Below are 26,719 nucleotides of genomic sequence, written 5' to 3'. Positions count from 1 at the left end.
CGCCAGTGCACCGCCCTAGTGAAGCCTGTGTTCTGATGGGTTCTTTGATCAACTTCTCTTGAGTGATCAATTCAAGAATCAGGGGATGGCAATTACATCACCCAAGTGTCACTTGTGAGCAGGCGGTTTGTGTACATGTCAGACGCCTGCTCACACTTGCCTCGGCCTTCCTCGGGTGCCCTGGTTTCTGTAATCTGAGAGCCAGGTGGCTGTTGTGACAGTGTTGAGAGAAACATTTCCTCCAACAGAGCCACTGCCTGGGCGTCCTGCACTGGGATGGGCCCTTGCGTGTGCCCGTGCTCTTTCAGGTTGCTGTGGAGAGCAGACAATGGCCGCTGCCTCTGGCCAGCAATTTTGTCCTCAATTGTGAACTGGAAATATTTTTTCCAGCTATCTTTAAAAACAGGGGTTTTGCTCACCTTGGTTTTGAGAAGATAACTGAATGATGAGGATTTTTATAGCTTTTGAGGGATCGTTTGAGGCGTTTGATGTTGCGCCACATACATCGGTGGGAGCCATCAAGCAGATGGTCAAGGTATGTGTTTGCTCGAGGGTCACTAAGATGTATTTGGGCTTAACTATGCCTTATGGTTGAAGATCTGCATGGGATAGAGATACAATCGGGTATATTTTTAACACAAGGAACTAAGAGGCTTTGGGAAATATCACTATTGGTTTGCATACTAGATTAATAAGAACATGTATATTTGTGTTATTAATTATTATTAATTAATGATAATATTAATTAATAACATTATTAATATATGTATATTAATAAGTATATTTGGACATCTTAGATTTTTAAAAACTGGGCCTGTAAGTTCTCGATGGAGGGTGGGGCACAGCTATTAAGTTTCACTTCTCTTTAGTGAATTCATGGGTTGTGCCTGGACCAGATAGCTTACTGCAACTATTCATACAAAGATAAAAATATAACACTAACTTTCACACCCGCAAAGAGTGTGCCAGCTGCCTGACAAATACCTTGTTTTGTAAGCAATCAGATCTGAAGAAGCAAAGAATTTTGAGACATAGAAGACATCGGTGAACCTGTAGGCTTCAATCTTATTTGGTATTCAGAGAAAACTGGAGCTCAGAGAAGGTATCTTACCTCAGGCCACACTGCTGGAATAAGAAACAGTCATAAAATATTTTATTTAGATGTAATCATTCTCATTTATTAAGGAGTATGTCTTTTTTGCTTTGTTTTGTTTTGCTGAAATAAGATCTTACTATATGGCCTGGAGTCTGTGCCTCCTAAGTGCTGGTGCTAACAATGTGTGTCCCAGGCCCAGCTCTCCTGAGGATTGTTAGTATTAGGTAGACCATTACAGTCTGTCTCAGACAGAGATTAATACCCAATATGTGTCATAGATCTACGTGGACGCATGATAAAATCTTCGGAATGTTGTTAAATGCGTAAAATATGTAAGATAAAAATAGAACCATATAACACACACACACACACACACACACAGAGAGAGAGAGAGAGAGAGAGGTGGAGGGCCAGGTGGTACAAGCTTATGATCCTAGCACTATGGACTGTGAAGGAGAGATGAGAGACTGGGCAGCCTAGGTTACAGAATAAGAGACTCTCTCAAAGAAAACAAGGAAAGATGTGAATTGGAGTTAAATATAATCTGCAAATAATAAAAATCAAATTTGTGACACCGTGGCATGGGGTATAGGGCTTTATTGACATTAGCTAACAGGCTCTAACAATGCACTTAACAACTAGTATACTTTCAAATTACTGATAAGTATACTTGATATTCTGAAATATCTGTAACAGCAACTTAAATAACAGTAACGTAAAATGAAAGCAAATGTAATTTGCAATTAGCAACAAAAACGTAACTACAGATAATGACCTAATGAAACAGAATTAAAGGGGAAAAATCTCAGTTTCACTTAGAGTTAACTGTAGGGACAGGGGACATAGTTTAGTGGTTAAGCGATGACTATTCTTTTAGAGAACCTGGGTTCAGTTTCAGGGTCTGCAAAGCCCTTCTCTAACATCCCCAGGTTCCAAGCACACATGTATCAAAGACAGACAGACACGCAGGCAAAGCATTCGCACACATAAAATGCAAAGGATACAAAACAAGGGTGTAGAGTTTTTCCCAGATAAAAATGATTTATTTTTTAAAGAATTATTTATTTATGTATATGAGTACACAGTATCTTCAGACACACCAGAAGAGGGCATCAGATTCCATTACAGATGGTTATGATCCACCATGTGGTTGCTGGGAATTGAACTCAGGACCTCTGAAAGAGCAGTCAGTGTTCTTAACCTCTGAGCCATCTCTCCAGCCCTAAAAATCTATTTATAGGCTTATGGAAACATTAGGATCCAAGTTAAAAACCCTACCAATCTTCCTGCCCTTTATTCTAAAACAATTATAATACCATATGGGAAAGGAGGGAAGAAGGGAGAAAGGGAAGAAGAGGAAGAAGGGGGAGGGGAGTATTGTACTTCTGGTCTGTTAATAAAGAGACACTGTTTTCATAAGATGTCATTGTTTTTTAAGGATTATTTCCACATTCCTCTTTCTGAAGACAAACAAGGCAGATGTTATCTTGAGCTGATGTATGCTGGAGCTGCCCTGAAGAACAGCTGGAGTCTGTCAGATGTTGGAATATCTTTCTGCTCAACTCTCAAATGCTTTGTTAAGGTATGATAGAATATTGTTTGCCCAAAATGGCTCTCTCATTTGAAGGGAAGTTGTGAATAGTTCGACTAAGTAATTTCATAACTTCAAAAAGCTTTTCATAGGCTGGTATGGTTGATGAATACCTATAATCCCAGCATTTGTGAGGCAGAGACAAGACAATCCTAAGTTTGAGGGCAGCATAGGCTATAGAGCAAGATCTTACCAAATAATAATAATAATAATAATAATAATAATAAATAGGGCTTTCTTTTCTTTTTAAATTTTAGATTCATTAATTTTGTTCTATGTGTGTGAGCACAGAAAAGGATGTCGGAGCTGGAATGACAGGTGATGTGAGACACAGGATCTGGGTTCTGAGAATCAAGCTCAGGTCATCTGTAAGCAGTACCTTCTATTAACCCCTGAGCCATCTTTCCAACCCCCTAAAGATTTATTTTTAATTATATGTGTTGTGTGCATGCATATGAAAGCAGTTACCAGCAGAGGCCAAAGCCATCGGACTCTCTAAGCGCCGGAGTTAGAGACAGCTGTCGGCCTTGCATGAACACTGAGAACCTACATCCACAGGAGCGCAGGCTGTTGACCCCGAACCGTCGCTCCAGCCGTCCTTGTCTTACGGTCTCTCCGATGTACACGTGCTCTTGTGCAAGCTTCATGCTTGTAAAGAGCAGTTAGGATACATTCCAGCTCTCTTTCTTGCCATCTGCCCCATCCCATCATCACAGGAGTCACCATAGACCAGAAAGTCTAAGGGTTGTCTCTGAAGTCCCGGTACAGAATGGAGCAGAGGAGGTCACTTCCTGGGTCATCGGGTTAGGGGCAGTGGCATGATGACTCGATTCTAAGTAGTAATAAGAATGACAGGGAAGCATCCATACTGGCTAGTTTTAGGTTAACTTGTCACATGGTACAATTATCTGGAAAGAAAGATCCTCAAATGAGAAAATGACCTTCTCAGAGTAGCCTGTGCTAGTCTGCGTGGCAAGCCTGGGCCGCATGCTTTTGATTAATCGTTGGTATAGGAGGATCCATCCCACAGGAGACAGTAAGACACTTGGCTTGGTTCTATAAGAACAGGGACTGTTGGGTTGTGTCCCTCAGTGAGAAACTGCGACGTGGAAGTATAGCTAAAATAAACTCTTTACCCTGCAAATTGCTTTTCCTCATTGTGCTTTATCGCAAGAGAAACCCTAAGGCAGTTCTTATCAGAGTCCAAAGTGACCACCTGACCTAGATACATATGCAGGAGACATGTCTTGCCCACTTTGGGGGGGTTTCTAGGGATCCTGGACTCAGCTTACTTCATTAAGCACTTTATGGAACCCAAATCCTAAAATATGCAAACTGTGTACTTTGCGCTTTCCTGGACTCACTTGTAAAGGGACAAGTGACCCCACTAAGAGCCGCTGTTTATGCTGGGTACTGTATGCTCTCTCTAACTCCTGCAGCATGAGCTCTAATCCCTTTTAAACCTGACACTTACTTTCCCATATCCATCATCAAAAATGTCATAAGATCAAAATTAACCCTTAATATGTTTATGTTTTTTAAAAAAAACACTCTTCCATATTAAGTATTATAGACATCATAAATGCTAATTCATGACTCCACTTATATAATTTTAATGTTCTCTGAGCATTTATTATTTTGTATTTTGAGGAATGTTTAACTACCAAAAACTGAAATTACAATGACTATGAATTAATTCTCTAATACTCAAAATATACTTTTAAAGCAAACCAAATTATACTTTTTTTCTTTTTCCTTTTCTTTTTAAACAGCGTCTTGCTATGAACCCATGGCTGGTGTCAAGCTTTTGATTCAGCTTTTAGGGTTACAAGAGTGAACCACTACATCTAGTTTCTTTGATGTTTCTTAAGTAGCTCCTTTGCTTGTCTTTTCTATACTATGTTCAGAATCAGCTCCTTAACGTCTCCACGTTCCATCTGAAGACAGTAATGATGGTCTGGATGTTTTAAGTTATTATTTTATTGTGTGTGTGGTATTTTGCTTGCATGTATATCTGTACATATCCAATCACCTGGAACTGGATTTACACAGTTTTGTGTGTGTGGTATTTTGTTTGCATGTATATCTGTACATATCCAATCACCTGGAACTGGATTTACACAGTTTTGTGTGTGTGGTATTTTGCTTGCATGTATATCTGTACATATCCAACCACCTGGAACTGGATTTACACAGTTTTGTGTGTGTGGTATTTTGTTTGCATATATATCTGTACATATCCAATCACCTGGAACTGGATTTACACAGTTTTGAACTGTTGTGTGGGTTCTAGGGCCTGTAACTCAAACCTGGGTCTCCTGGAAGACCAGCGAGTGCTCTGAACCACCACCGCACCCTCTCCAGCCCCAGGGTTGCTTTGTTTTCCATTAATTATTGACTTACTTAGAGACAATGCTCAATTCTAACTTCTGAGCTGGCAGGAGGAATTTAATGCCTGGATATATAGAATGTATTAAAAGTGCTTTTATTTATCTAAGATCCACCTTAGCATTTATTATTTAGAACACATTTTATATATCTTCAACTAGTTAGTATAGTCCCATGGTTCTCAATTCAAAACATACAAAAGGATATTGTGAGTCCCAGTGGTCAAAATCATGATTTTAAATCAAGTTTGAAGCAAGCTTTAATTAAATACTGAGCAGGAGGGTACCTCTCTGGCCAGATTCATCTCTGGGTCTCCAGAAAATGGCCACAAGTCACACCTAGCAGAGGCTTAAGAAGGCAACTCCACAAGGTCACCTAATTTCCCATCAGGTCCAATCAGGAGCAAGCATCAGTCCTGATGTATCTCCCGCCCACATATGTCCCGCCCACATGTGATCAAGTTTATCTGGTGCGGGTACAGATGGGTCAAACAAACTTGCTCAGGGAAGTGAAGACATGAATAGCCTCCATTGTCCAACTTCAGTTCTCACTGCATATGGCTCCCAGTCCCTCCCTGAGGCAGTGTGTCTTCAGCTACACTGAGAAAAGCATTTCCTGTGTACTACCAATAAAGCACTGTCTGTCTGAGTGCTGCAAGTTCTGCACTGAACTCTAATCCTTTTATGGGTTCCAAAATTACAAAGCAAGGCTCAAACTTTAGTGGCAAAACAGTTTATCTTCTGAGAGAATCAAGACAGAGCGGCCGTCACTGGGATGCTGATCACACAGGCTTTCACTGGAAACTCACGTGTTGGGAAGTTTACAGGTTTCACTCCTCTGTCCACTGCAGTCTCATCTACAGGGTTTTTTTTTTTTTTAATCACAAATGTTAAGAAGGAAAATGGTGTCTTTAATCTGAAGAAAAAGAATTACTATTTAACTCTCACTTCCTATTTTGATTAGATGGTTAAACAGGCTGTTCCGAAAATCCACAGTACTTACTATATGTATATGATAGCATTAAAAATGAACTTATAGTAATAAAAACTCTCCACTGAAGAAAGAGCCCATACCCTAAAGAATGCAAACATACCTTTGATCTATCTCAGGTAGCCAGAGACTGTGTTTCAAACACATTATTGCTGCATAACTGTATACATGCAAGTGTAAGTAATGTCCTTGTTCTGTAGCATTAAATATGTTGCTGTGTGCAAGTTAATTCTGCCTTCTGAGAATCTGGAAAAACCTTTTAACTTACTTTAGCATAAAGTAGAAACAAAGGCAGAAACTCTCTGAATTCAAAAGCTTACCAAATAAGTAGTTTTTCTTTTAAAACATGTACGAGTAGGGAGACAGAGGCCGGTGGGAAGGCAGAGTGTGAGGCAGTTTCCCCTCATGCATCCACAGCTAGGAAACAGAAGGGGGATGGACAGATGGCTCAGCGGTTAAGAATGCTGACTGCTCCTCCAGAGGTCCTGAGTTCAATTCCCAGTAACCACATGGTGGCTCACAACCATCTGTAATGTATCCAATGCCCTCTTCTGGTGTGTCTGAGGACAGCTGCAGTGTGTTCATACACATAAATAAATAGATCTTAAGTCAAAGGAAACACAGAAGATGGATGCTGGTGCCCAGCTGGTTTTCTTTTCTTTTTTTTTTTTTTTTTTTTCTTTTTATTTAGTTGGGGACCAAAGGACATGGAAAGGTGAGGTGCTACCCTTGCTGGGTACCTTGCTGGGGTGGCTCTCCTCTCCTCAGTAAAATGCTCTGAGAACACCTATCATTTCTGTTTGGAAGAGCATCACCATCTGAGCCACAGACTCTCAACAGTAGTCTTTTCTTTATGTTTTCAGACAGGTACACTATAACCCAGGCTGGCCTCCAGCTCTCTGCGTGACCAGAGATAACTTTGAACTTCGAATTCTCCTGCCTCCCCTCCTGAGGGCTGGGCTGATAGGTTCCATGCTTTCCTGTGATGGATCCCAGGCTTTGTACAGGCTAGGCCAGCACTGGAGCAACCGAGTCCCGGGACCCATTGATAGATTTGGCAGCTTGGGGTGGGGAGGTCTCACTATAAATTCAAGGACAGCCTGGTTTACAGAGCAAATTTCGGGACAGCCAGAACAACACAAAGAAACCCTGCCTTGACAAAGAAAAACAGAACAAACTAAAAAAGAAAAAGAAAAAAGGAAAGAAAACCACAAAACAACACATACATACACACACACACACACACACACACACACACACAGAGAGAGAGAGAGAGAGAGAGAGAGAGAGAGAGAGAGAGATGTGTCATGAAATAAAGGTAGTTGCTCCTTATTGTGCTGATGTTTATATAGTTCATGAAGTATTAATTATGTTATAAAGAAATATTATAGAAATGTTTAGGTGATGTACTGTTAAAAAGCATCAAGAGCCAAGTACGAAAGTTAATTAAGAAGGTATATGACTATTGTTCAGACTTAACTGCAGGAGACTGAATGTTTTCAGGGCCTGGATTCCCTCCTCTAACCGTAGGCAAGATGTGCCCCAGCGTTCTTTGATTTTTAATTTTTCTACAGCACTGTCCTTAGTTACAAGCAGCTGAAACAAACCACAAAATATTAAGAGAGAAAAGAAACTTATTCAAAGCCAGTTGGGTACTTGTCAATCTTTTGAGGAAGACTAGAAAGTCAGGATCTGAGTTACATAGCCGGAAATGGCATCTAAATCTGACCATAAAACTAGCTCTGAGAGGCCACCCTGGCTTTGAACATTTTTATTTTTTAATATTTATTTTCATTATCATTTATGTGTATGTGTGGGTGCCCTACAAAAAAAGAAAAGGAACTGGACCCCACCCCCAGCGCAGTCCTAGGTGGATATAAGGAAAGGGACTGGACCCCCCAGCGCAGTCCTAAGTGGATATAAGGAAAGGGACTGGACCCCCCAGCGCAGTCCTAGGTGGATATAAGGAAAGGGACTGGACCCCCTAGCACAGTCCTAGGTGGATATAAGGAAAGGGACTGGACCCCCCCCCCCGCGCAGTCCTAGGTGGATATAAGGAAAGGGACTGGACCCCCCCCCCCGCGCAGTCCTAGGTGGATATAAGGAAAGGGACTGGACCCCCTAGCACAGTCCTAGGTGGATATAAGGAAAGGGACTGGACCCCCCCCCCCCGCGCGCAGTCCTAGGTGGATATAAGGAAAGGGACTGAACCCCCCCCCCCGCGCGCAGTCCTAGGTGGATATAAGGAAAGGGACTGGACCCCCTAGCACAGTCCTAGGTGGCTATAAGGAAAGGGACTGGACCCCCTAGCACAGTCCTAGGGTTATAAGCTGCCGTATGGGTGCTGGGAACTGAACTCGGGTTCTCTGAGAATGCAGCCAGTGCTCTCACAGCTGAGCATGCACACAGACATCGCTTGCTCCATACAGCAGGCACTGCACAGACTGGCAGCCTTGTGACCAGGCCAGGGTGCTTCTGAACCACCATCATTAGAAAAACCCCAAGGTCTGCTGTTACGTTTTGGTTTCTGATTTTTTTTTTAACAAAATAAAATATAATAAAGTAAAACAATGACATCACACCAAAGTCAGACAAACAAGCCCACGGTACAGTAAAAGAGCGTCCAGAGCAGGCACAAGAATCAGAGACACCCTCTTTTACATTACATTGCAGGTACACCCTCTTTTCCATTCAGGAGTCCCACAGATGGTGAAACTGGAAGCTGTAATGTATGTGCAGAGGACGTGGCGCAGGCCCGTGTCCGCCCCGTGCTTGCTGCTCCAGGCTCCGAGTTCAGATGAACTCTGCTCAGCTGGTTCAGAAAGCCGTGTTCTTCCGGTGTCCTTCCTCCTGTCTGTCTCCACCATTCCTCTAGCCCCTCTTGTGTGGGGTTCTTTGAACTCTCGGGGGAGGGATTTGATGAGGAAGCCTTTCTGATGGCTGAATTAAGACACCTATCTAGGAACGTGGCTAAATATCATCAGGAGTCATTTTACTGTTTTGTTTCTTAGACAGTAGTATCTGACGTCTTCCCTAGATTTCTGGACGATCTAGACTCCGGTTCTTGGTTACCCTAACAATGCTAGGTGTGTGTTCTATCGAGTGGGATGGTAAGTCAAATCGGACATTGTTTGGTTCCTCCCACAGTGTGTGCTGCCGCGACCTGGCATGTTTTGAAGCGGGGCAGAGTGTAGATCCGTGATTTTGTGTTTGAGTTGGCATTTACTTTTCTCTTTTGGAAACCTGTAGAGTACCTCTCTGTGTCATAGACACAGAGCCAGAACAATGTTACAGAATAATTGGGTTGACTCAATTTCCAACAACACCTCTTTCTGGACAGCTGCTGTCCAAAAAGGAAAGTTCATTTGATTTCTCAGGTGGGCTTCAGTCTATCTAACAGAACCAGACATCACTCCCTGCTTTGTTTGCTCTAGAACAGGCAGAGCGGGTTGTTTGCTCTGGAACAGGCAGAGCAGCAACTGCTTCTTTGGTTTCTGCAAATGTTCTGAAGCAGAGTGATGGCAGAATTCAGATCACATCAACCTCCACTTGTGTTGTCTGTTTTTAATAAAAATGTTCTGCATCTCATCACTAATGTACACGTATTGTTTTTAATGTGTTTACATCTACTTTTGAGGACAAAGAAAGGTATTACGATCTTGAAATAGAATATATTTGCTTGGACTAAAGAGTTGGACCTTTGAGTTTGTCCCTCCCCATAGTGTACTGGTTTGTTTGTGGTCTTGTTTCTAACTGGAAAAATCGAATCTTTTTGTTGTTTTGTTGTTAGTGATTTCTTAGTCATCCATTTGTTTGTTTGCAGTCCTGGGTGCTGGGGGTGGCTCCCAGAGCCTCTTCTATAGCGGGCAACAAGCTCTTTAGTACTAAGTTCCGTCCCAGGTGAATTATTTGTTAACTTCCATAGAAGAACAAATAAACCACGTTTGGATACATACAGGATTGGATTTTCCGGGATGCCCATTGGTTTCAGTGCTCGTCGTCTGGAGAGGCTGAAAGTCCTGCTGCTGTTCAGTGTGCAGTTCACTGTCTCTTGTAAGTTGTGTGTGTCATACTTTTAGAAAACTTTGTATTGGTTCTTTGTGAATCTCGTCATGTATCCAACCCACTCATGTCTTCCCCTCTTCATATTCATCTCCACCCTTGCAACCTCTGCCTCAAAAGGAAACAAAAGATAATAGTAACAAAACAAAAACCATCTGCAGTGTGTCATGATGTGTCACACAGTATACACTTTGGTACAAACATCTTTGCTTGCAAACATTCATTGCAGTGAGTCACTGACATGTTTCAAGGCCCCTGGCTTCTGCTACACTGTAAATACTGGGTCGTCCTTGGGACTCCTTGACTTGGCAGGGGCTAGGCTAACTCGGCACAGCCCTTGGACATCAACTTGGCCCCGCATAGCAGAGCAGACTAGGAACGCCATTCCCATGGCCTTTGAGGATAACATGGGCCACAGACATCAATGCAAACCCCTGCGGCTATAGGGCCACATGGCCCTCAGTGGTATCACAAGCTGGGACTTGACCATGGCCTCCGGTGGCAGCACAGACGACTCCAGACTATTCTCATCAGGCTTTTCCTGGCCTCCCTCATATCTCCAGTTCTTCCTGTCTTCATACTGTGCTCAACTGTTTCAATTCTCTTTTTCTCCATCTTAACACCACATACTGGCACTTCCACATCAGAGTGGCACCCATGGCTAGCAGACCACACAGCAGTGGTGCCTTCTGCCTGCCCATGCCAGCTGCCATGGGGTAGAAGGTGCACCTCTGAAAAATTTAATCTCATATATGTTCAGCCATGATTTATTTGTACTTTTGTTTATCTAACAGTATCTGTCTTAGTTAAGGTTTCATGGCTGTGAAGAGACACAATGACCAAGACAACTCTGACAAAAACAACATTTAATTTGGGGGCTGGCTAAGAGTTTCAGAGGTTCAGTCCATTATCAGCATGGCAGCATCCAGGCAGGCAGATGTGCTGGAGAAGGGGCGAAGAGTTCAAGACCTTGACCCAAAGGCAGCCAGAAGACTTTCTCTTCTGCACTGGGTAGAACTTGAGCACAGGACCTCAAAGCCCACACCCACAGTGACACACGTCCTCCAATAAGGCCATACCTACTCCAACATTGCCATACCTCCTAAGCAGGCCAAGCATATCCAAACCACCACAGCATCTGACATACTTGGGCATAACTAAACAACCAGTCTTAGTTCAGAAGGTTTGAGGAGGAATATCATGTATAAAGGCAGAAAGATGCCTTTGCTTACAGACATCCTCTCTTTAGAAATAATTTTTATGTATTTGAGTGTGTGCACACATGTGAGTACACACATGCACACATGCTACGGTGTACATGTGAACATCAGCAGACAGCTGAAGGGCGTTAGTTTTCTCCTTCCATCATGTGTGTCCCAGGTATTGAACTCAGGTCATTAGAGTTGGTGGTGAGTGTGTCTATCCACAGATCCATGCTGTTGGCCCATAGATATCATACTGAGAGATGCCTATTCTATGATACTTTCTCTTGCATCAGTTAGTTCACAGGTCCTATTAATTGGTGTCTGCAGGGGTGTCAGGCTTTTACTGCTACTGCAAGAGGCAAAAAGATAGTTTGGTTCAACATGACCAAGTAGCCAGTGTTGGCTGAAACTTCAAGAGTTTGAACCTGAGTAGTTTATTTTAGGCATATTTAAGCACAGCACAGTTCAGTGAATTTTTTTTTTTTTTTTTTTTTTTTTTTGGTGATAAATAACTCAAACCTATGTGTACAATAAAAAGGCACAAATACACTTAAGTTCTTTGTAAAAATACATGTGACACTTTTCATAAAGATAGATTCTTTAGATTGATAAGCTGTGATAAGGGTCTCAGCCACACACATAGCATAAAGGTCACCAGGCTACTAACCACAACTGTCCGAAGCCTTTTGTACATCCCTCCCTCTGATGGAACAGCTCTGTGTATTTAACACTCTTAAGTCCCCTACTGCTGCTCTGTAAACACAAGGGCCTCCATGCCGCCCACAGGAATCCATGTGCTCCTTTTGCCATGTAAGGGCAGAGCTATCTTCTGCCACTACACCTCATCACATTCACTACACCTCATCACAGCCACTACACCTCATCACATTCACTACTCCACATCACAGTCACTACACCTCATCGCAGCCATTACACCTCATCACATTCACTACACCTCATCATAGTCACTATACCTCATCACATTCACTACTCCACATCACAGTCACTACACCTCATCGCAGCCATTACACCTCATCACATTCACTACACCTCATCATAGTCACTATACCTCATCACATTCACTACTCCACATCACAGTCACTACACCTCATCGCAGCCATTACACCTCATCACATTCACTACACCTCATCACATTCACTACACCTCATCACATTCACTACACCTCATCACATTCACTACACCTCATCACATTCACTACACCTCATCACATTCACTACACCTCATCACATTCACTACACCTCATCACATTCACTACACCTCATCACATTCACTACACCTCATCACATTCACTACTCCACATCACAGTCACTACACCTCATCACATTCACTACACCTCATCACATTCACTACACCTCATCACAGCCACTACACCTCACCATAGCCACTACACCTCACCGCAGTCACTACACCTCACCGCAGTCACTACACCTCACCGCAGTCACTACACCTCACCACAGTCACTACACCTCATCATAGCCACTACACCTCATCACATTCACTACACCTCGTCACAGTCACTACACCTCGTCACAGTTCTAGGTTATGAAATGGTGGACATATTGTTACAACAGCACAATGGAAACTATTTCCCCATATATTAGAAATGAAATAAGCCTGGGATGTCATCTATGTTCATTGATATAAACTATTATACAAAGTTCTAGAAGGAGGAGGAGGAGGAGGAGGAGGAAGAGGAGGAGGAGGAGGAGGAGGAAGAGGAGGAGGAGGAGGAGGAGGAGGAGGAAGAAGAAGAAGAAGAAGAAGAAGAAGAAGAAGAAGAAGAAGAAGAAGAAGAAGAAGAAGAAGAAGAAGAAGAAGAAGAAGAAAAGAAGGCTACGACTTAAAGTCATTTCCAAAGACTTAAGCACCTAGCTTCATAGCCAGCCATTATTTCCAGTCACTTCTGATCTGGCCACCCCCTTGTTATTACTTGATGCAGAGTTTTCTGTATGTCTGCACAGACTAGAGACCTTTCTCTTTATAATATTCTGGCCTGCTTTGAATCCTACTTATGTAATGATAGTATATAGTAGTTTGCTGTTGAGATCAACTTAAACCTCTGCAGTTTTGTTTATATGTCATCTGTTTACTTGCATTTTATTTGTCATTTGTTTGCATTAACTGACAAATTTAAAGAGAGCTAAAGAGAAATCTGGGAATTCTAAAGAAATAACATACGACTGCTGTGTGAATTACAGTTTTTCTTTCTCCTTCTCTGTCTTAAAAAAAATGTATATGGGGTTAGAGAGATGGTTCAGAGGTTAGAGCACTGACTGCTCTTCCAGAGGTCCTGTGTTCAATTCCCAGCAACCACATGATGGCTCACAACCAACTGTAATGGGATCTGATGCCCTGTTCTGGTGTGTCTGAGTACAGTGACAGTGTACTCACATACATAAAGTAAATAAGTAAATCTTTAAAAGTTGTGCATGTATGTGTAGCTGCTTGTATTACGAATGCTATATGTCCCTGCAACACTGTATTCGAGGGTCCACACACACCTTCTGGAAACCTCCCCCCAGTTGGTTTTGATTAGTAAGTAAAGATGCCAGCAGCCAACAGCTAGGGAGGAAGGGCAAAGGTAGGATTGTGGGATTTCCTGGGCTTGGGGCTGGAAGGAAGAAGGAGATCCACAATGTCAGTAGAGTGTGGACAGAAGGAGATGCAGAGCCTGCCATGGAGTTGAGAAGCAAGAAGAGTGGCCCAGAAAACCTGCCCCAGGTGGCTAATTAGAGTTCAGAGAAGCCAAGATGAAACAAACAGAGGAATTAATAAGGCACAATAAATATAAACCCTCAAGTGGGTGTGTGCATGTACTTGTGCCTGTGCGTGTACGTGTGTGTGTGTGTGTGTGTGTGTGTGTGTGTGTAAGTGTGTGTGCATCTGTGTGTTTTATTCAAGAACATCAACCATTTGAGGTGGGAAGTAACCCATGAAGCGATTTATTAATTAACAAGTAATTTAACATGAATGTGTCTCTATACACCACCACCTCCACCACCTCCACCACCACCACCTCCACCACCACCTTCACCACCACCTCCACCACCACCACCTCCACCACCAACTTCACCACCACCTCCACCACCACAACCTCCACTACCACCTACACTACCACCACCACCTCTACCACCTCCACAACAACCACCTCGACCACCACCTCCACCACCTCCACCACCACCTCTACCACCTCCACCACCTCCAGTACCACCTCCACCACCACCATCACCACCAACATCACCTCCATTTCCACCACCTCCACCACCAACTCTACCACCACCACCAACTCTACCACCACCACCACCACCACCACCACCACCACCTCCACCACCATATCCACCTTCACCACCACCTCCACCACCACTTCCACCACCACAACCTCCACTACCACCTACACTACCACTACCACCTCTACCACCACTTCTACCACCACCTCTACCACCTCTACCACCACTTCCACCACCTCCACTACCACCTCCACCACCTCCACCACCACCATCTCCACCTCCACCACCACCATCACCACCATCACCACCTCCACCACTACCATCACCACCATCATCACCACAGCCACCACCACCTCAACCTCCACCACCTCCACCACCACCTTCACTACCACCTCTACCACCTCTACTACCTCAACCTCCACCACCTCCACCACCACCATCACCACCAACATTACCACAACCTCCACCACCTCAACCTCCACCACCTCAACCACCTCCACCAACACCTCCACCACCATCTCTACCACTTCCACAACAACCACCTCCACCACCTCGACCACCTCCACCACCTCCACAACAACCACCTCCACCACCACCACCATCTCTACTGCCACCTCCACCACCAATTCTACCACCTCCACCACCACCTCTACCACCTCCACCACTACTTCCACCACCTCCACTACCACCTCCACCACCACCTCCACCACCACCACCACCTCCACCAACACCACCAACATCACCACCACCACTACCACCTCCACCACCACCTCCACCACCAACATCACCACCACCAACATCACCACCACCTCCACCACCTCCACCACTACCACCTCCACCACCACTTCCACACCACCTCCACCACCACTTCCACACCACCTCCACCACCACCATCACCTCTACCACCACCTCTACCACCACCTCCATCTCCACCACCACCATCATCACCACCTCTACCACTTCAACCTCTACCACTTCCACCACCACCACCTCCTCCACCACCTCCACAACAACCACCTCCACTACCACCTGCATCTCCACCACCACCTCCACCACTACCTCCACCACCACCACCTCCACCACTACCATCTCTACCACCATCTCTACCACCACCATCACCATGACCACCTCCACCACTTCAACCTCCACCACTTCCATCACCACCACCTGCACCTCCACCACCATCTCCACCACTACCACCTCCACCACCACCACCTTCACCACCATTACCTCCTCCACCTCTACCACCACCACACCACATATGTGTGGAGCCCACTGAGACTCCAAACTGGATTTACAGGTATTTATGAGCTTCCTGATATGTTACTGAACTTGTGTCCTCTGGAAAAGCAGCTAGTGCTCTTAAACACTGGACCATTTTTTTCCAGTCCCTCTCCACTGCCTTTAATTACATTGTATACTAATTTCCACCTGACTATAAATATTTCTGGGATAAATTTGGCAGATACTTGCCTGAGGGAGCCAGGGGGAAACACAAGTGTTCTTACTGACTGAGGCATTACCATCTGTGCACAGAACACTTGCTGGGTGGCTTCATGTGTCACAGAAGAGACCTGGAACTTGTTCGACTGGTTTGCATCTATGACGTGGGCCCTCAGTCAGAGCACTGGAGACTCACATTTCATTCACCATTCCTCTAAGAACTTCTGAGGTTGTTATTTTACAGCATTGGTATCTGGAGGAGGAATGGACTTAACATACCATACGTTCAGAGCAGAAACAGGCTCCAGAAGAACCAGAGAATTTAGCTTTGGGTTGTCTCTTGTCTTTTGAGACAGTTATGTAGAAAGCTTTCTATGTAGATAAGGCTGGTGTTGGACTGACCCTCCTGCCTCTGCCTCCTAATCTCTTAAGTCCTGTAACTACAGGACTCGGAACCTAGGTTTTCATTTCTAAGGAGCCTCTGTGGTCCCCACTCTGGGCCAGTGTCATGCACTGTCCTGTGCTCAGCCGACATCAGCCACGGAAGGAAGATGTCAAGAGTCCTGCCACCACTGAAGGGGAAGTATAGCCAGTGTCACTTCTCTAGACGGTCCGGAAGGTAGTTTGTACCTCTTTCCCCACCCTCTTCCTGAGCTTGGTTGCTTCAACTGTTGCTAAGAGGATTAACATTCCCCTAACTTAACGTGTTTACTTCTGATTCTACTTGCTTTCCTATTTAGATGCTAAAATAAAGGAAATAAAGGGTGTGTGTGTGTGTGTGTGTGTGTGTGTGTGTGCACGCATGCGCGCATGTGTGTGTGTGTGTATATATATATATATATATATAGTGTTTTTACTTTAGGGTATTTGGTATTCTGTGTTATAGAATAGTAAATGTGTTCAGTGTGTTCTGTAAGAAGCAGACCACACAGGTGAGGAAGGACACACACGGTAAGAAAACTGTTCCTTGTGTTCTCGCTTGGATCCAACCTCCAGAGAGAACCTCAGGAAAAAAAAAAAAAAAAAAAAAAAAAAAAACCTTTTTTTAACTGGCCAACAGTTAAAAGGCTCTCTCTACATTTAGCAGAGCAGTGGGGAGGGTTCTCTGTACTGCTTCTTCTGGAAGCACAGGATACAAGCTGGCAGCCTCCACTTCCGTATCCGGGGCAGCCTCCACTTCCGTATCCGGGGCAGCCTCCACTTCCGTATCCGGGTCTGTAGGACAAATGCCATCCTGAGTCTTCATCCCTTGGCTCAGAGCAGGGGCCCTGTTATGTCCTCAGGATGGGGAGTGAAACAAAGCCACAGAGGAAAACTGGCTTCATTTTTCCCCTCTCCGCACACACATTATGGAAGGTAGAAATGCTGAGTCCACTGTCCCTAACAAGCTTCAAACAATGTCCCCTTTTCTCTCCTGCAGAAAGAAGACAAGCCCACTCTCTATGTGTTCAATGCTGTGACCCAGGAGATGATGCCAATAATGGAGACCACGTCTGTCCTGGATAAAAAGGTGTCTGACCTGAGGACGCTGGTGACTCTGCGATGTGGCTTCCCTGTGAGTGTCTACTGTCTTCGGACACCGACAGGACTGGAGATGTACGACCGCAACACCCTCAAGGATTACCAGACCGATACCGGTACTGCCTGCCACCGTGCAAGTCAGCTGCCGCCCAGGCCCAGGGCTCCTCTATAGCAGTTTCCAGAGGAAACAAAACCTAGGTTTTTATGTTCAGATTGTTAGGCTTATCTATTTACCGTAAAATAGCTAATACATTATGCGATTTAACTATTAGAAGTATAAAAAAGATGTATAGTGATCTCCTGGCCCCCTAAACACTCCATTCCCTCCCTACAGGAAATCCTGGTTGCTATCAAAATTTAAAATCACAAATTATGTCACACCAAATGGAGCTCAGGAAGGACACTGGGGATGCAAATTATCAATACTTTGCTCTTTTATCTGGGTCTGTAGAATAAGAAATAAAGGTCTCACAATTCTGCTTATTCCTATATCTAATTTTAGAAATTTTGTTTGTGTGTGTGCATATGTATATGTATGTGTATGTATGTGTATGTATGTATTTGTGTGTATGTATATGTATGTACATTTGCATATGTATAAGTATGTATATATGTATACATATGTATATGTATGTGTGTATATGTATTTATGTATGTATATGTATGTGTGTATATATGTATATGTATGTGTATGTATGTATATGTATGTATGTGTGTATATATGTGTATGTATGTATGTATATTATGTGTACATATAAGTATGTGTATATGTATGTGTATTTATGTATATGTATGTATATGTGTATATATGTGTGTGTATATTATGCATACATATAAGTATGTATATATGTATATGTATATATGCGTATGTATGTATATGTGTGTATGTATATGTATGTATGTATGTATATTATGCATATGTATAAGTATGTATATATGTATATGTGTGTATATATGTCTGTATATGTATGCATGTGTATGTATGTGTATGTATATGTATGTATATTATGCATATGTATAAGTATGTATATATGTATATGTATGTATACGTATGTATGTATAGGTCTGTGTACCTTTGGAGGGAGTCAGATCCCTTGAGCTGGGTTACAGTGGTTATGAGCTGTTTGATATGAGTGCTGGGAACTGACCCCAGTTCTTTTGAGAGCAGCAGCTCCCATGCTGAACTGTCAAGCCATCTCCAGCTCTGTTCTGCTAATTCTTAAAGCAACATTTTGCTGATTTCATCAGGCTAGAAGGACAAAACTTAAGGAACAACATTTTTGTCTTCCAAAGTACATTTCAAGCACATAGAGGAGTTCAGACATTCTTAATTTGGTGACAGCACTGTCATACAGTGTCCAGAACCTTGCTCTGTGTATTCTCATTTAAAACTGTTGCCAATTATATTCAACCAACCCTTTCAACAGCAGTGCTGTGCAGGATAAAAAGTTGCTTAGCTGACAAATTTGCTCAACAAAAAGATTACAAATTCTTCTTCAGTACCAGACGCTCAGGTCTCATCTGTGGCCAGATGTCAACAAGAAAAGGTACCAGATTTGTCTCACCTATGCTAGAAAGTGACCCAGACCTTGAATTATTACTGAGAGATGAATGAGTCCTTGCTGAAGGCCAGAGCACCTCAGAGTGTGAGGATGTGAGGACGCTGCAACGTTTGCTGAGAGGGGTTTTGAGTTCTAACAGACACACGGGGCTCTGTAGGGAGGCTGTAGTTAAATAGTTTTGCTTTCTGTAACTGCTAGATCTACACTGACTGACATTTCTCCCCGTTCTTTGTGTGGCTAATTCCATGTTGTTTGGAGCTGAGGTGCTAAAACATTTGGTAGTGATCGTCGTCTCCGATCGTTGTCTCCATTTTATCAGAGAAAGTGAAGCTGTGGTTTTGTCCTCAGAGTGCTACCCCAGTTCTGAGTACTTGCTGTAGCTGACACATCCTGGAATGTGGGCTCACTGTCATTTGTGCTCAAGCAGCTGATAGTCCAGTGCTTTAACTAAAGATCAGAAGATAAAACAATGCTGGAATGCTTTCTGGAGGGCATCTGCTTTCTCGCTTCTGGGATTGTGACATTTTAAAGCTGGAAAGAATTTGGAAATTACTTGGTTCAAACCCATTTTACCAGATTTTTAAAAAATTCTTTAAAAAATCAGTTTCTAAACTTTTCATTATATGTTGAAGAATCCCTTAAAATATGCATTTGACTGGGGGGGGGGGGGGATAGTACTTGAGAGAGAGGATTTCAGACACAAAGTCCAGAACCCAGAAATCATAGGTAGATCTCCCGGGCACCTAGCAAATACAGGCCACTGAAGCAAAGGCCCAAAGAGAAGAATGGGGCTGTGGAGGAGACTTTGGCCTGCTTCTCACCATTCCCAAGGCATAACCAGCATCCCCTAGGTAGCCAGTCAACGCACTTGCTTTAACTAGAGGAACCCTGGCCAGCATGCTGCTCATTGGAGAATCTCTCCACCCTCTATTAACCACCCTTGCTTCTATCTAAAGGGAAACTCTGAACCATTCTCCAAAAGCAGTGGAAAATAAAATTTTGGAAATGCGATCATGTCCAGGTTGAAAACAAAGAGTTGAGTTTCTCAGTGAATCAGCAGACATACTACCTCACACAGAAATGCACAAAGCTGCCCCTATAAACTTAAAGGATCTCCCTGACAACACAGCAAAGCACCGTCCAACGAGCTAACCATGACAGCACATGCCTATAATCTTCGCACTTACAAGACATAGACAAGAGGATTCCCACAGATTTAAGGTCATTCTCATCTGTGTGGCAAGTTCCAAGCTGGCAGAGTTACTAGCAAGAGACTGACTGTCCCCACCTCCAAGAGGAAAAATATTATTTGTGGAGCTGGGGAGGCCTCACTCCTCTGTAGGCCAGATCGAGAACAGGGACAGGAGGCTCCAGGGAGCCCGCTGCCAGCTCCTCTGCTTGGATTGCTAAGGTTCAGATCAAGAAAGAGATCTTGTCTCAAAACACAAGGTAAAAATTAGATTTGAAAAGTCTAAATAATGGGGCTAGAGAGATGGCTCAGTGGTTAAGAGCACTGACTGCTCTTCCAGAGGTCCTGAGTTCAATTCCCAGCAACCACATGGTGGCTCACAACCATCTGTGATGGGATCTGATGCCCTCTTCTGGTCTGTCTGAAGACAGCTACAGTGTACTTATATATAATAAATAAATCTTTTTTTAAAGAAAGAAAGTCTAAACAACGATTTTTAGCCTTTCTACATGTGCACCTGCACACCCACACTGCTCTGTTGAATTTTGGGTTGGGGTTGAGAACAGAAACATCCTTCAGCATTTTAGTGCACTGTTGTGTGAAGCAACACTCTCACCAGTTGACAGTTATAAAGTTAAAATGTCAGTTAACTCTGAAATATATTGTACATGATCTGCATCAAATATCCATCCAAGATAAATTTATCTGTCAGGTGGTAGTGATGGTGGCAGGGCATGCCTTCAATCCCAAAGCTTAGGAGGCAGAGGCAGGCAGATCTCTGAGTTCCAGGAGAGCCTGGTCTACAGAGTGAGTTTCAGGACAGTCAGGGCTGCAAAGAGAAACCCTGTCTAAAAAAAGAAATCTAATTTTTATTGATGTTCATCTGTGTGTTTCAAGGTGTGTATATGCACACAGAAGCCAGAAGAGGGTATCAGATCCCTGGGAACTTGAGTTACAGGCAACTGTGAGCCACCATGTGGGTGGTGGGAACCAGAATCAGGTTCTTTTTTTAAAAAAATCAGTAAGAGCTCTGAACCACTGAGCCCCAAGATTTAAGTCTGACTTAAATCTTTATGTCAAAGTAAATAAGATGTTAAATCTTAGCAACAGAATCTTTCCTGTCAGAGGAAAACTTGAGGAGTCAGTGCCTTCCTTCCACCACACAGACACTGGGGTCGAACTTGGGCAGACATGCTTGGCCTTGAGCACCTTTGCTCCCTGAACCACTTCACTGGCTCCTTAAATAAACTCTTTACGATTGATTATAAGTAAATGTCTGGTGTGTATATTTATTTGATATACCTAATCACCCAAAACAGCATAAAGTTTGTTGGGCAAAAAGGACTTGCTAATGAAAAGAGTTTAAGAAGTCCTGGTTTGCTCAGCTATTAGAAACAATGACTTTATGAATTCTTAAGAAAATGGATGCATCTAGAGAATATCATCCTGAGTGAGATAACCCAGTCACAAAAGAACAGACATAATATGCAGTCACTGATAATGGGATACTAGCCCCAGAAAGCTCTGAATACCTAAGAAATAAGTCACAGGTCATATGAAGCTCAAAAAAAGAAAGACCAAAAAGTAGAAGCCTCAGTCCGTAGGAAAAAAACAAAAACAAAAACGAAAAAACAACAACAAATGTATAGCACCCACTCAGAGTGGGGTACACCTAGATCTTAAATCATTAGTAACTCAAGAGTAAGAAGAGAGCCTTGTATCTTTTTTGGTATTTAAAAATCATTATGTTTAATATATACATACCAAGAAAACTTTGACTGTTTCCATGTTACGTTTTGTTTTACATGTATTTTATGCTTATGGTAACTAGTAAGATTTCAATGCATGCTATCAAACCTTTTAAAAAATCAAGTACTGACAAAAATATATTCATATAGTTTTATGCCAAAATGCTTTTAAAATCTGTACATGTATCTCCCTCTTTTTAAAATAAAGTTGTAAGAAAAAAAAGAAATCCTGGTTTGGATGTGGGCATTAAAAAGTGAAAAGAATGAAAAACTATTTCTAAATGTGGGATTTTTTTTAAATGAAAATTCCCAGCATTTAGGCATTAAATGCAGTCACTGAAAGGAGGAAAAAGCCTAAGTACATGAATGTTAATGGGCTTTCCCCACCCAATAAAAGCCTAACCAGAAATATCTTCCCTGCTTCCTGATACAAGAGCTTCATCTCACTAATCATCTTGCTATGTTTGGAGAAAGGTAACATTAAAATTTATGTATTGCTGAACCAAACTGAAAGACTGGACCATAAACTGTCTTTCTTGACCCATAGGCACAACACTTCGTTTGGATGTCTGGGACGGATGGAAGGAATTTCTCATGGGATGTCTTCTTGGGCAAATACCTAAAGTCCAGCGCTACTTATCAAAAGAAGGACCAGTCCTCAAGTACGAAAGCTAAAGCAGACATTACATGGATTTAAGTCACCTTGTTCTAAGCCTCCATCAACCTCAAGCCTGAATTCTCTGTATAGACATCGTCCTGGTGCAAACCAATTTCATCTTACACAATTCGATATTATTTTATTATTACTGTTATTGTTGTTATTGAGGTATTTGATAGCTCAAGATAATAAGAGTGTCACTAGGACTGGTAATGGGTTGCGATGCAGGCAGGTTTTCCTCTGGAACACTCATCAAATCTGTGACAAGCTTAGTTTGCATATCATATTTAGCTGTTGGTTAGTTGATTCGCTTTTCAGGACAGTGTTTCTCCGTGTATCTCTGGCTGTCCTGAATGTCACACTGCTTGGATGAATGTGTCTGCTGAGAACCAGATAAAAAGCTCTCCTCTCGGTGGGGCGACAGTTGGCTTTTGTCACCTTACATGAAGGGTAATATGTGTCTAGGGCTGTGGAATGTGGCTAGCTCAGAGAAGTTACCACAGCCAGCTGGACCCAAGTGTCAGTTGACTTGTGTGTGATATGGTGTTTTAGATCAGTGCCCTTTTGTGGGCAATTCAACCATGCTTTACACCAGCAGTAGCTCCAAAGGCTCCACAGAGTGAACACAGACGGCAGAGCTTATACAACCATGAAATACACAAAATTTCCCATCAGTTTCTGTTTAGGGATAGTTGTAATCCTGTTTTCATATTCTAAATCTCAACAAATATGTTTTTGTTTCTTTGTTTTTAAGATTTATTTATTTATTCTATATAAGTACACTGTAGCTGTCCTCAGACACCAGAAGAGGGCATCAGATCCCTTTTCAGATGGTTGTGAGCCACCATGTGGTCGCTGGGAATTGAACTCAGGACCTGTGGAAGAGCAGCTAGTGCTCTAACCATTGAGCCATCTCCCCATCTCAGTTGTCCTGAGTGCACGGCCCATGATCAAACGTTGTACTGTGTCTATCGTCTGTATACAGTAATCCTATGGGGTGGGAACTCTCCACTTTGTTTTACAGGTAAGAAAACAGATTTCAAAGATGTATATGGTCAGGCTGAAATGTTTTTTATTCCCCTCTACCAAAACAGCACACATTTATTGAGCACTTACTATGTACTGTAGTGTGAATTCCTAAGAATTCAGTAGTTAGAAACGATGGTTGTTGTATTCTGTAAGCTTTCTAGGGGTTAAATGCGTCAACAATTGTGAGTATGCTTGGCTCACAGTAAGCAGGCTATAAAGTCACGCTTCGCGGCTGTTACCATTCAGTATGAGAGGCTATGACAGGGCACGCTGCAGGCGCATCATGGGGACAGTATGACCAGTGCCTCAGAGTGGCGAACAGGAGCTGAGAACTACAGGGTTTGCATTCCGGTAGGCGGAAAGGAGAAAGGAAAAATAAGCGTGTTGAAGTAGGTTTTCCAGAGCTATATGCAAAGATCTGGAAGCAAGACAATGGCTTCGAGGAACTGGGAGGGACGTGAGGAAAAGAGGCAGTCAGTGGGCAGAGGCTGGACGTCCAGGAGGGACGTGAGGAAAGGAGGCAGTCAGCGGGCAGAGGCTGGACGTCCGGGAGCCACGCGAGGAAAGGAGGCAGTCAGTGGGCAGAGGCTGGACGTCCAGGAGGGACGTGAGGAAAGGAGGCAGTCAGCGGGCAGAGGCTGGATGTCCGGGAGGCACGTGAGGAAAGGAGGCAGTCAGTGGGCAGAGGCTGGATGTCCGGGAGGCACGTGAGGAAAGGAGGCAGTCAGTGGGCAGAGGCTGGACGTCCGGGAGGGACGTGAGGAAAGGAGGCAGTCAGTGGGCAGAGGCTGGACGTCCGGGCCCTCTGCGTGGAGAAGGACGAAGGAATTTTGACTGACCTATCAGGTTTTGAGAAGACATTGGGAGTGGGGAGGAGCAAGACTGGTCTTTAAAAACTATAGCTCACGCTGTGTGCAATAGCCCTGCCTGCAATCCCAGCACGTGAGAAGGTAGAGGCTGGATCGAGGTCCACAGTGAGTTCAAAACTAGTGTGGGCTATAGGAGACTGTAACTGATTGCGGTGTGTGTGTGTGTGTGTGTGTGTGAGAGAGAGAGAGAGAGAGAGAGAGAGAGAGAGAGAGAGAGAGAGAGAGACAGAGACAGAGACAGAGACAGAGACAGACAGAGAGATAGAGACGGGGGGGGGAGGAAGAGAGAGGGAAGGGAGAGGGAGAAGGAGAGGACCATGAGAGTACTCATGATGCATGGAAACTCGAGGAAGATGTCGTGTCCTCCACCCCTCCCCACTTTAGTCTCCTTACACAGGGTCTTTCTGGCCCTGCAGCCAGGTCAGTGAGCAGCAAGTCCTAGCAATTCTGCCTCTTCCCTCACAGAGCCGGGTTACAGATCCACCTGAAGCACTTTACCCACTCCACCAATACTCCAAACCCTCTAAGCCCTGCTTGTGATTAGCGTAAGGAACGAGCAGTGTAAGGAGTATTTTTATCTAGCGCAACTGCTTTTGTTGTTTCGCCGACTTACTAACCCTTTGTGCCAAACTTGTTCCTCTCATTCAGGTACCAGAAAAGGGTAGCCCTGTACATCGCGGCCTTTCATGGGCACACCGAGCTCACCGAATGGGCTCTGAAGCAGGGTGTGCAGCCCTATGAGGCAGTGGGCGTTCACCCTTACCGAGCATGGTGCCACGACGCCCTTCACACAGATGTCTCTAACTGCCCTATTCATGCAGCTGCAGAAGCTGGCCAGCTGTTAATTCTGAAGGCCTTTGTCAACTGCAGCGTCCTGTGTCTGGAATGTAAGAACGCAGCCGGACAATCTCCCCTGGCCATTGCATCGAAACACCAGCATGAGGACTGTGTGCTGTATTTACTGGGTAAAATGTGGTCCACAGTTTCTTTTGTAAGACTCTCAGTCCCGATGAGAATTTATATTAAAATAAAGCAGTGGGTTCTCCGAGTTCAGAGTCGTAGGTACCATAAAAGCCAGCTTGGCAGAGCAAGGCTCTCTGAGGCACGCGTTGGAGACACTGTGGTGGTGGACGGTTTCACCAAGCCCAAAATGACCTCCAAGAGCTGGTACAAGGCTGAAGACAAGAGCTGGCAAACCGCCCAGAGTAAACTGCCACCCTGCAAGCAACAGTCAAGCAGAAAACCTGTGGGTTCCTTACCAAGGTCACAGCGGGACACCAGAAAACAAATCTTTGCCTTCCCATCCTTAGCAGGCGCTAAGAGCTTTTCACAAGTGCAAAGTCATCAACAAGAAAACCAGGAAAACATCTCTGCCCCAGCTAGAAAAGAAAAGTGCATCAAAAACCCCTATGTCCCCCAGGTGCCCCTTCCTCCAGTTTCAAGGGTGCGCCTTGCACACCCACTGTTCTATTACACTTCACCCAATGCTGACGCTTCCATAAGGTCTCTCTTCACGTCGTTCTCAGAGCACAGTGGGAGGACTCCGCGAGAGAATGCCATCTACTGCCTAGCTGTGGCCAGGTAATGTTTCTCTTCAAATATACAAGGGCAAATCCTTAATGAAGCGGGTCTAGGACAGAGAAACGTTCATGAAGCCCTACTATAGTAGACTGAGTAACAGAAATTGTTTTAAAATGTGAATACTTAATTAGCATCAAGGACTTTGTCTCACTGAACCTCGTAGCTCTTGTCTGTAGTCAGTGAGGAATCGGAGGCGGGGGTATCACAAGCCTGGGATTCACTGTAAGACTGTCTCAGTAAACAAAGTAACAACAGAAGAATATCACCTCAGCCTAGGTGCTATTACCCAGTCCTGTGTCTATCTTTACTCCAAAAGATCTCAGGAAGGGACACAAGACCGGGAAACATAAAATACAGGAGGGTGTGTCATCAAAACTGTCCTCACAGACTGAACAGCCATAAAAGTAAAGGGGAAAATAGAACAAATCAGTAACAAATCGAACAATGAAAACTTGAAGAGGCTAACACAAGACAAGATTGACCGGAAAGAGGACACCTGTCCTTGGTGGAGCGGTAGTATTGGCATTGGAATTTAGGGT

At 43.8% G+C, this 26,719-nt stretch overlaps 2 protein-coding genes across 2 annotated transcripts; one reads left to right on the top strand and one right to left on the bottom strand.

Moving 5' to 3' along the window:
* Nucleotides 1-445: 445 nt before the first annotated feature.
* Nucleotides 446-26,184, top strand: ANKUB1 (ankyrin repeat and ubiquitin domain containing 1; the record flags this gene model as incomplete). The annotated part of the gene is made up of 5 exons (XM_080929561.1): nt 446-535; nt 2,535-2,678; nt 17,444-17,660; nt 22,591-22,705; nt 25,248-26,184. 5 exons carry the CDS (start codon nt 446-448, stop codon nt 26,182-26,184), a joined length of 1,503 nt encoding a protein of 500 aa, XP_080785687.1.
* On the bottom strand, nt 14,332-17,256 carry LOC308430265 (uncharacterized protein; the record flags this gene model as incomplete). The annotated part of the gene is made up of 3 exons (XM_080929426.1): nt 14,332-14,933; nt 15,075-15,350; nt 17,160-17,256. The coding sequence occupies 3 exons, from the start codon at nt 17,254-17,256 to the stop codon at nt 14,332-14,334; spliced, it is 975 nt and encodes a 324-aa protein (XP_080785552.1).
* Nucleotides 26,185-26,719: the final 535 nt, after the last annotated feature.

This window comes from Micromys minutus (genome assembly GCF_963924665.1).
Source record: "Micromys minutus genome assembly, chromosome: 15".
NCBI lineage: Eukaryota > Metazoa > Chordata > Mammalia > Rodentia > Muridae > Micromys > Micromys minutus.
This window is presented reverse-complemented; position numbering and strand designations above follow the sequence as displayed.